The sequence below is a fragment of the Cupressus sempervirens genome, chromosome 2 (genome assembly GCF_028749045.1).
Source record: "Cupressus sempervirens isolate cs-2001-9-10 chromosome 2, ASM2874904v1, whole genome shotgun sequence".
In the NCBI taxonomy this organism is placed as follows: Eukaryota; Viridiplantae; Streptophyta; class Pinopsida; order Cupressales; family Cupressaceae; genus Cupressus; species Cupressus sempervirens.
This window is the reverse complement of record NC_143119.1, coordinates 777,486,952-777,497,942: the sequence shown is the minus strand read 5'-3', so window position 1 is coordinate 777,497,942 and position 10,991 is coordinate 777,486,952. Positions and strand designations below refer to the sequence as shown.

Below are 10,991 nucleotides of genomic sequence, written 5' to 3'. Positions count from 1 at the left end.
ATTTACACTCATGCAAATCTAAACCTAAGCTTATTAATCAAAATAATTAAGTTGAAAAAGAGAGTTACGACATCAAATACATCCTTGGACAATGAATAATAATAGCGCTTTGTCTCCCTAGGTAGTTTACTCCATGTTAAGCTCGACTATAAATAATACCATTCAGATGCAATATAAGTTGTCTTTTGTCATTGTGACATTTCAATTTCTAGCAACCATGACAATGCAACAGTTGTTCATAATCAGGGAGCAACAAGTGAGTATTCTGTACTACCGTGACTAGCTATAGTTCAAGCAATCACTACAGTACGTAGATGCTAGTAAGCTAATTTGGCACCTACATGTTTTATGTACTTCTTTCGTGATGGTTTTATTGGATATCTAACCTTGCCGCACTTGTATCTAATGCAACTCAAGTCGGATAAAACATTATCTGTCAGATATTAAAGTTCCCTCATCAAGAAATTCAAGCATTATGCTATTTTCTCCTTTATTTATGTGCTACTGCTAGTTTAAATTAGAGTATAGATTTGAAGGCTGCAAAATTCTTATTAACATCGAAGTTCATGATTGCAAATTATACATCGAGGACATATAAAACAAAGATTAAACAATCTATACATGGGTTACATTTTTCTCTCACCCTATATTTGGTTATGTGAATTCCTTGAGAAGTTTCCCCATCTAAATATACTGCAGATATGTACATCTTTTGTTCGAAAGTATCTTGTACACTTCCCCGCAATGATGTGTTAGCATCTTATGTCTCTCCAGTACTGACATCACTGAGAGGTACAGATTCCACAAAATAGAAATTTAACGTGAGAATATTTTCTTTATGGATTAATACTAATATAGATTCGTTTTTTCAAGGTAGCACTCTTTGTACCCTTTTCTAGATAAAATGTTGTCATGTTCTCTTCCAATTTCTCCAACAAGCACAACCAAGAGCATAAATTTCCAAGGGTTATTATCTGCTCATTTATCGTTTCATAACTGTCGTCTCACCCAAATTTTTTTGACCATGTTGGGATTGTAAAATGCAAGTGGTCAATGCCATAAGAAATGGGAAATTTCAAAAAGTTTTCTTTGTTCAAATTGTGGACAACTTCAACCTGATAATTAAAGAATAAATTATTGACAGCCCGTGTTTTCTCTGGTATTCATTTGATTCGTTGTGAAACATGCAGTTAAATCAAGAAGCTTGAGGAGAATTTCTATATATTAACAAGAAAATTAATTGTCAACATGCATACTTTGTCACGATCCCTCCAAACTCAGCCAGAAAATACTGATGAAACTATCCTTGTTGAAAGTGGACTGCTTCACCTGTAAAACCATCAGTGCAACATTGATTAGGATCTCTAAATGTGACATAATTCTCAAGTAATCATGATTCAGAACATGTGGTATTCTCAAAACCTCTGCAAGCAAATGGCATTGTCTAAAGTGCCTGGTATGTCAGGTCTACAAGTTCCCAATATTTCATTTATAATTATAGGACAAACTTGGATTGCGATGCAAATTGTCTTCTTATTGAAAGTACAATGCTTATGGTATCTGAAAATTAATTTGAACTGCTCCATCTAATATTGCAAACAGAAAGATTCTTGTTTACTCCTTACAACAACTTACTCCTACTGGTCATTGTTTTATTGTTATTGTTCTATGTAATGTATTTACTGTTGGAGTTAATGTTCCAACAGCAGTCAATAATAATTGTTGCACACGTGGCAAATGTTGTTGAGTTGCTAGCAACACAAGTTTAATTTAGGTGTGAGTCAAAGAGTTCTAGTTTGAATCAAGTTCTTATTGTAGATGTGTTTCAGTTAGGTGTCCATAAGTTTCAGTTAGGTGTCAAGTTTGTGTGTGTGTGTGTTGTCAATCATAAAGTGGTTTGTTGTCAATTTAATTAGCAGTCATTTAGAAATGTTGTTGGGTTAAGCTATTATATAAATTTGCATCTATTATTTAATAAAATTAAGCTGGAAGTTCTTTCCTTCTCTGTTTTGTTTCTGCTGTTCTATTTTTCCAATATGGTATCAGAGCCATCTTTCTATTAAGTTCTGTCTGTTAGAGATGAAGTTGTTAAGAAGATGAGGCCTGGAGAAGAACCACTGGATGATTATGATTTTATTGATAAATTTATTTGATTTTGAAGAAGTCTATGCTCTGAAAATAGGCAAAGATGTGTTAAGAGGCTAGATGGATGCTTGAATAGTTTGAGGTGCAATAGGATTGGAGAAGCTATACCTTTACGAGGGTTATGAGGCATTCCATATGGAGATAGTGTCTCCAATAGTTCGGGGAGACCTGAAAGTCTGGAAGCTTGGCATCGTACCTTTATGAGGGTTATGAGACATTTCATGTGGAGATGGTGTGTCCAATGGTGTTTCGAAGCTGGATGATAGCTGCATAACTATGAGAACGCCTTACTTCTCTATGACATATTCTCAAAGTATAGTTTCTACATAATGATTCCTTAATTGTCACATTAAGTAGGGGTGTTGGAGTTAATGTTCCAACAGTAGTCAATAATAATTGTTGCACGTGTGGCAAACCTTGTTGAGTTGCTGGCAACACAAGTTTAGTTTAGGTGAGTCAAAGAGTTCTAGTTTGAATCAAGTTCTTATTGTAGATTTGTTTGAGTTGGGTGTCTATAAGATTCAGTTAGCTGTCATGTTTGTGTGTGTGTTGTCAATCATGAAGTAGTTTGTTGTCAATCTAATTAGCAGTCATTTAGGAATGTTGTTGGGTCAAGCTATTGTATAAATTTGTATCTATTATTCAATAAGATTAAGTTGGAAATTCTTTCTTTCTTTGTTTTGTTTTTTATTAAGAAAAACAGGTTTTGAAGGGGGCCTAAAACTTTTTACAGATCAAATAATTTTCAATGAACCCCAAACAAAAACTACACCATTCTAAGGGTGAAATAGGTTGCCTGCCAAAAACAAGGTGACTAGGGTGGCCTCATAGATAACACAGTGCACTACTACCACCTTAACAGGTTTTGAATGGGATCCTGAAACCCCATGGTTCCAAATCCTGAACCCTGTCAAACTACAAAGAAACAACAAGCCAAAAAGGCCAAGATAGCCAAACAAAAAGGGACAACCTCAAACAAAACAAGTGAGCAGCAGGTTAAGAAAACCGAGCCTCAAGATTTACATTTTGGTCTTGTCCTTTGAGAACGTAAAGACATCAAATGGTGGATTGGAGGGCCTAACCTCTTTTTCTTTTACTGTTGTCCATCCATCCTCCACCAACCCAGCAGCCTTCTGCCACGCAAAGTCATCCACACCACAAATCGCCCCCAAAATGCTCGTAGCAGGAGAAGAAATACCACCACCACTTGGAATATGGACCACATCAATAGAAGGGACAACTCCGACTTGAGACAGAGCCGCAAGCGGGGCAACAATCATATCAACAGTTGCAGCATCCAAGGGAGGGACAACTGTATTGGTCACTGCCGTGGGAGTAACATTTAAATCGTTAGAAGTAGTAACAAAATCCTCCACCAAAGAATCCTAAGAAAAAACACCCAGTCCCTCCCCAACAAAAGGAGCTTTTTGAACCGTGTAGTGATCATTCGAAACCCCCTTCCACCAAGAAGGTGACTTCTTCGATCTAATTTTTTCAGAGGAGCAATGCGCAGTGAGGTGGCCGGTCTTATGGCATTTCCTGCATTTGAAGGGAATTCCCTCATAATCAAGAAGCTAAATCCAAGAGCCATTAGGAGAGGCCAGCCTAATCATTTCTAGGAGCCCCTTGGGGAAGTCAATCTCCACAAGAATACAATCCCCAAGGGCCTCCCCCACAGCCTCTAGGACAGAGTCCAGCCATAAGTGAAGGGGAAGATTAGGCAACCTTACCCACAGAGGAATCTTGTTAAAGGATTCAATCGATGGATCGAAATCCACATACCAAGGTTTGGCCATCAAGGGGAACCTCTCCTCCCAAGAGAAACCATGCCGAAGGATGGCATTTCGATCATTAGCAGTAGCAAATTTCACAATGAAAAAACCCCTTGCCATAGGGAAAATCTGGACTAAATCTGAAATGATAAGCTCCCAAAATTTGGAAATCTAAGCATGCAAATCCGACAAAGAGGGCCAAAAACCCCTAAAACGAACAATGGCAGCTGTAGAGGAGAAGTCCTCCACATAAGAAGAAATCTTATCAACAACATCAGACTCTAGATTGATCATAATGGGGTTACTTACAGCAACAGGCACAACAGCACAAGGCCCTGGACATACAGCCTGACCACCAAGACCAACCTCATAGGCTGCCACATCTGCATAAGAAATGGCAGAACCACCCACAGCTCCTGGGGAATGGATAGCCTCTCCAATAGGAACATCAGGAGAAGCCCTAGCCCAAAACGCTATAGAGGGGCCGCCCCCCACCATGGGCAAAGGGCGAAACCCTACCCTAAAGGCCGCTTGAGAAAGGGCAGGAGAAAACTGGTGTTCACATCTAGCAACATCTTTGCCAAAGGAAGAAACCCAATCAGACAAAGCGGTAGCAGAAGCGGAAGCGGGAGCAGACGCGGGTGCCATTCTATTATGTTCTTTCTATGTTTTGTTTCTGCTGTTCTATTTTTCCAATATTTACAAGGCATACAATGTTAGGGGAAAAATAATGTCCCCTCTATAGGCTGCGGCTTATCCCTTCAATCAATCAAGTGGCAAATGCATATACCTGGTTGTAATTGCATGACAAATCCTAACAATATGTGATATGACTTTTCAGGATTCAGCTACATAGTTTCAAGTCAATCTAAAGTAACCAACATTCCATCAAACATGGATCAATGAATATCTCCTCAACCATGCAGCTTGAAATATCATATCACATGGCATTGTATCACATGATACACTGTGGAACTCCGACTTGTAGAAGTCGTAACATGTATTCTATTGCAGATTTAGTCTATGCAGGAGGTAGCGATAAATGGATTGTTTTGTGACATGACTTGCCTTACAAATTAGGATTTATCTGGATTTGATCACATGGGCATCTAACTATTCTCCAAAGTAATTTTATTAATTTTTACAAATGGCAACCAGATGCTGAGTGATAGTTTGTCACTATTAATTTAATGTAATGAATTATTGAAGAAAGGACCTGAGTATCCACCCAGTCTATTAAACTCTACACGTGACAAGAAACCAAAATACAAATCAGTAGAGAGTTAAAAAAACATAATCATGATAACCTATTCTGTATTTTTTTTCTCTTCCAGCAAGTGGTGGTCCTTGAGTTTATAAGAATAGATTCCCTTACCATGCATCCGTTTCACAAAGCGGTCAAATTCAGAAAAGTATGTTCTCTCCATTAAAGTAGGACTGAGCCTTAGGTATGTGAAAGTAACAAAGTGCCGTCTGTCAGGATCATTCCTTGGCTTTGCATTGTCAAGTATCCTATTGTAACTGTCTCTGTCATAGCATGGGAGAGCATTGACACTTGCAAGACATATGCCAGCATCCCAAGATGCATTTAAAACCTGAAAAGAAGATGGTTCAGAACACTTAAAATACAGAATATTTCAATGAATTTGAAACAGCTTCTTGTTTTCACCTGCCACACAAGACCTTGCGAATCCTCCATTGCATTTGGGAACCCCTCAGCATGATCCAAATTAGGCAACTCAACAGAAGTAAAATTAAATATAGCATCATGTTTTTTAAGAACTTTGCAAATAGGGGAATAGCCATCCATATTGGACGGATTGTAGAAGCCTGCTGTGAGTTCTGCAGCATGACTGGCAGTTTTATACCACCAGTGAATTCCTGAAACCTGATTTTTACAGATGAATTTACATGCTAGTATTTAGCAGTTTGTATTGTTAACATTTGTGAGGACTATCCAAGAGAAAATCGCACAACGTTTTAATACATGAATAAGATCTAGATGCACACAAACACGAATCATTTGAAAATGCAAATCATGTGATATAGAGAACTTATTCAACTGAAGAAATTAGATCGAGGGAGGTTATAATTAATGCCAATAGGCATTCTACAATGGCAGAAACGGTGGAGTGGGATGGTGTAAGTGTGTTAATGTTAACTTTTATCTTTCTAGGTTAAATTTGACAACCATCTACACGTCAAAATTTTATATTTTATTATAAACAAAAAATATTTTAAAAAATAATTTAATAAACACCACATAAAATATTTGTTAAAATTATAACCTTTGGAGATATAAATCATCAATTGGGTGTAGTAAATTAAATTTTAATCATTTTGTAGTGGATATCTATCAGCATTTCTTTAGATAGATTTATTTAAGATATCTATACTAGTTAAAATGACAAATTTGGAATTGGGAATCAGTAGGAAAGAAGGAAGTGATGTATGTTATAATTCAGTTAATGAAAGTTCGTTTCCTCCAATCCTAAGTAAAGAGCAAACCAGGGCGTAATTCTGATTTATTTGGCAACAAAGGATTTTCAATTTTACAATCTTTCTATGCATTGACACATAATGGGATAAGAACTATTGGGAAAGTGAAACCTACATTATAAGATGATAGATCAATGTCAAATGTGTGGGTCTTGCTACGATGGGTCCAATATTGAGACCTGAAATATCAAATATTTATCTGATAATGGAAGTCCTACTTTATTTGATTGAAGCCGAGCATTTTGTGTCTTGCTATGATGGGTCCAGCGGCAACCACTCAAATGTTGAATATTAATCTGATAATTCTATGCTTGAAAATGTCAGATTAGCCTAATATTTCACTATTATTAGATTGATATCCTATGTTTTGGGTCTTGTTATGAAGGGCCCAGAAAGGGATTATAAATGTTAGATATTTATGTAATAATTCTTGTGGTATTGGATTCATGGCTGAAGTTATAGGTTTAACTATGATAGTTATAAATTAATAATAACAAGACCAGAAATGTTGCCAATCAATTCAATAGAACAGGGAGCTTCAAATAGTTCTATCCTACTAACGTTTATAAAACTTTATACTGAGATGCAGACAACACCTCTTTGTTTGTGCTACCTTAACAGCTATTTGGGTGCCCTCAAATGCAAAGTTTGCAAAAGCAAGAACACGATCGCAATGCTCTATCAATACTTGAGAATACCAATGAAGAAAGAAGCGTCCATAGTAGCTATCATAATCTCCTCCGTCACAAAAAAAGTCTGTGTCACGAGGTTGAGAATTATAGAAACCAGCATTATCAGGTCCTCTGGCCCAGAAAGAATGTCCCCGTGCTTCAGCTGCTTTTCTCAAGCTTTTCTGCAAATACTTATCATAACACTGCACAAGGAAATAAGCATATGTTGAAATCCAGAAAATACCAGCAACCTTTATTGTGTCCATCAATCTGAATGCACAATCCTTAATTTGTCAGAACAGTCTGATGTATAGAAAAAAATGACTCATGCTTTATTTTTTTCTTACTTTTAAAAAATAAAATTATAAATCTAATCTAGTGCCAAATTTCAAAAAAGAGCCAACCTGCACTAAATTGCAAGGACAATAATGATTTACTACAGATATTGCTATTTTGATTGACTAGATTGCTCATCGGGATTCACCATGAACATTACCTTCCATTGGAGCAGGCTATTACATTTTGCAAGTCTACCTAGAAATAAGAGACACAATCTACACCATAGTTGAAAAACTGGACTTGGCAATAACTCGCCAACCCGAAGAATTTAAAAACTTGGTGTTGGCCTGGTTTTTCACTCTTTATATTTTGTTACACCTTACAATGAAAAAACCCTAGTTCAGTGTTTAAGATTTGTGAAATTTGTTAAAACCTTAGATGAAATCTTTCAAATTTCATAAACCCTTGTTTTGGTGCCCTAGCCCTCAAAATAGTAGAAAGCAATATTTCAATTAAATCGCACGGGAAGCCTTTATCCTAAGTCTTCATTTTTGTGTATTTATTTTATTTACTTTTTGCGAAATAAAAACACTTCATTGTAAGCAATGCCTTAACCATGGTTATTTTCCTAAGCATTTGGCAAAAAGTCTTAACTATAGTACTGTGTTTATGCCAGCCGTTGATCTTTGAAAGATCAATGATGAGCGCATGCCCGCAAGATGAAGTTGCTCAAAGTTTATGTAATGCGGGCAAGCGCCTTTGCGCCACGAAGCATGTGATGATGTTATTTCATTTTACTACATTGCAAAAGTCTCAAGTTGTTAGAGTTGTTCAGAGCACGTGCGACTTTCCAGCAATATCATTGGTCAAATCATACAGTGGGGTCACTTCTGGTATTGCATCTATACATCATTGATCTTGGAAAGATCAACAGTGGGCGTATTACTGCTTCATGAAGATGTGCGGATTTTAACCAAAGCCGTAAAGCGCCCTGGTGACACATGTCTTCAATGATGTCAAAAAGGAAGTTTATAAAGTTTAAAGGACGTAAGACATGTACACCATTGATCTTGAGAAGATCAACGGGTAGCACTTACCTGCAATATAAACAAGCTTGAAGTTTAGATGAAGCGGGGAAGCGCCTGCACGACAAGTGTAATTGCTGAGGTCACTTCTCTTGTGGGCTGCCAAGTTGGAAAGGTGTCAGAACAATCGGAAAAGTGTCAAGACATTTGGTAGGTTAGCTAAATTTCATTGGATAAGGTTGATGATTGTTTTCAAATAAAGTGAATCTTGTGGAACTGTCGACCGTTTGAAGATCGACGTGAGCGCTTTCTCGTTGTATAAAGATGCGTGAGTTTTAGAGAAAGCGAGGAAGTGACTTCGTGACACGTGGAAAGTCAGCCGGTTTTTGACCTGGGGTGGCTAATATATTTGATAAAAAATGCAGGAATAGGGCATGGTTCTATGTGGTGTCGAATAGAATGAGTTAATAATTTGATTTGCAGATGTAGTCTTCGAGTAAGGATCAAATTTTTCAGTTGAGAGGGGAAATGGTGGAAAATCATATAAAATCAGATTTTGAATGACCACCAAAGAAAAAGTAAATATCTCGAAGGCAATTGCAAAGACAATTGAAAATTTCATGATCATGAGTAGACGAAGACAAAGAGAATTAAATTAAAGGCTCCTGCTTATCTGATATTTTCCAATAAAGTAGTTTTTCTCATCACTCTAAGGAGATATTTTGCAAAACAGTTATTTGGCTGTGATGAGATTTGATTCTCGGCCACCAAGAAAGAAGAGATACATTTCAACAACAGAAATAGGAAGAGTTTCAAGTGGACACATGGCATCATCGAATCTGATCCAGAAACTTCTTCTTGTCTATATATTCTCTCCTCCTCTCATTTGTAAGGGTTTGAATTTTGGGAATTTTCTCACTATTGAGAGACCAATAAAGGGGTTCCAGTCTTTACTACTGTGATCGCAAGGATGACTCCAGTTTTATTGCTGTGATACCACCCACTCTCAGCATATTTATCTGCTATGAACAACAGTATTGTAATTCCCTTGAAGAAAATAGATTATGCAGTCGTTTATTGTGTATATTCTGAGTTTTGGCATATACCATGATGTATTGGTTTCAAGGAGATTAATACAAAGCCTCATTTTCTAAGTTTCATTCTGATTCTCGTCTCCTTCCTCTACTGTCTGCAATGTTTTGTGTTTAAGAACAAAGAGCTTAAACTCATTTGCAATCCCTTAAGGTTGCATGTCTGGATAGGTTTGCTATTGGAACAAAGAGCCAAGTAAATGCTTATTTACCGTGATAGGGTTGTAGGTTTCACCACGAGGATATTACAATAAGTATGAGAGTTTTTATGAAGATAGATGTCTATTTACAAGGTGAATGGATGGATTAGATATTTGAATATATGAGTATATCTCAAGGATCCATTTGTATGTTTTGACTTAGCTTTTGCCCAATGGATAAGGGACTGATCAGCTAGGAGGTTGCATGTGTTTGTTGTTGCATACTTGGGTTGTGCTGATTTTCAACATCATTAATCAAAATCTTTTTCCGTTAATGTTGAAAGAACTGAAATGTGTTGCCCTCACTTAGCTTATCAATTTCTCTAGCCATCCTATTAACTATTCCATGTTTGAGATCTTTGCATAAGCGTTAGAAGATTAAAGGGTTTTATCTGTTTTGTTAGATTCAAGTGTATGTTTTAGCACTAGTACCATATAAGTGAATTTGAGGTACACCTGCCTAGATTTTGCAGAGCCTGAAGTAGATGAGGGGTCTAGCCTTATAGTTGGCCTAGTGTCTGAAAGGGTATGTTGAAGATGGGAAGTAGCTGCCCCTAGATGTATCTTGTTCTCATCGGGGTAACCGAGATGTTTCAAAACACCAACACTTGGGACTCAACAAAAACTTTAGAAAAACTTGGCAATTTGATCTAACATTTTATACACATAAATGTTTAAAAATATTCTTCAAAAACACATTATTAAATTTGTTGAGCATTTACTAATTTCCATTATATATAAATCAGAATTAGAATTTAAAACATACCATAGACCAAAACACAAGTTCAACTCTAAATGAGTTATAATGCCACTTCCACTAGCCATGTTATGTGTAGAAGTTGCCTCATCTAAAGATATATTTTTGGGAAGTAGTACAATAATAACATCTAAGTATGCTCACTCGAGTTACATCTCGATTCCTTGTCACCCCTCATAGTAGTCAAGTGTTTTTGTTTGACAAATTCCAATTACTAACGGTGATTTTGGGAGTGGAGAGACCAATGAGGTTGAGTGGTAGTGCTCCTCATTGGGATTTGGGGGCAAAATTTCTCAACGGGTTCAAGGAGTAGTGCCCCTTGTGGGGGTTTGTGGGCAATGATTTTTTAAGATACAAGCAAGAAGAATAAATTATATGAATATGAATGAGTTTATAATACAAAACTTGCAAATTTCTGCATTTACATGGGAGTTTTTTGGAAAAGGTTGCCATGAATTTTTCAAAAATCTTGTTTGGGAGTTTTTTGGGTAACTTGCCTCACATTTTGACTCGGGAGTAATTGGGAGTCAAGAGGTTTTGGCAAGTTTTTCG

The 10,991-nt window shown here is 36.8% G+C and overlaps 1 protein-coding gene across 4 annotated transcripts in view; it reads right to left on the bottom strand.

Annotated features, from left to right (window-relative positions):
- Window positions 1-525: 525 nt before the first annotated feature.
- The window catches only part of LOC149575779 (beta-amylase 2, chloroplastic-like), a 187,433-nt gene continuing 176,967 nt past the window's right edge, over window positions 526-10,991 (bottom strand). For 2 of the 4 annotated variants that reach the window (XM_089815568.1, XM_089815567.1), the window contains 4 exons: window positions 7,030-7,290; window positions 5,587-5,805; window positions 5,293-5,512; window positions 526-1,329 (listed from right to left, as the gene is read on the bottom strand). In XM_089815568.1, coding sequence (XP_089671694.1) covers window positions 1,301-1,329; window positions 5,293-5,512; window positions 5,587-5,805; window positions 7,030-7,290 — 729 coding nt within the window. In that variant the 3' untranslated portion in view covers window positions 526-1,300. Of the gene's footprint in view, window positions 1,330-5,292; window positions 5,513-5,586; window positions 5,806-7,012; window positions 7,291-10,991 lie in introns of all 4 variants that reach the window. The other 2 variants (XR_016360233.1, XM_089815569.1) reach the window with 2 other exon arrangements.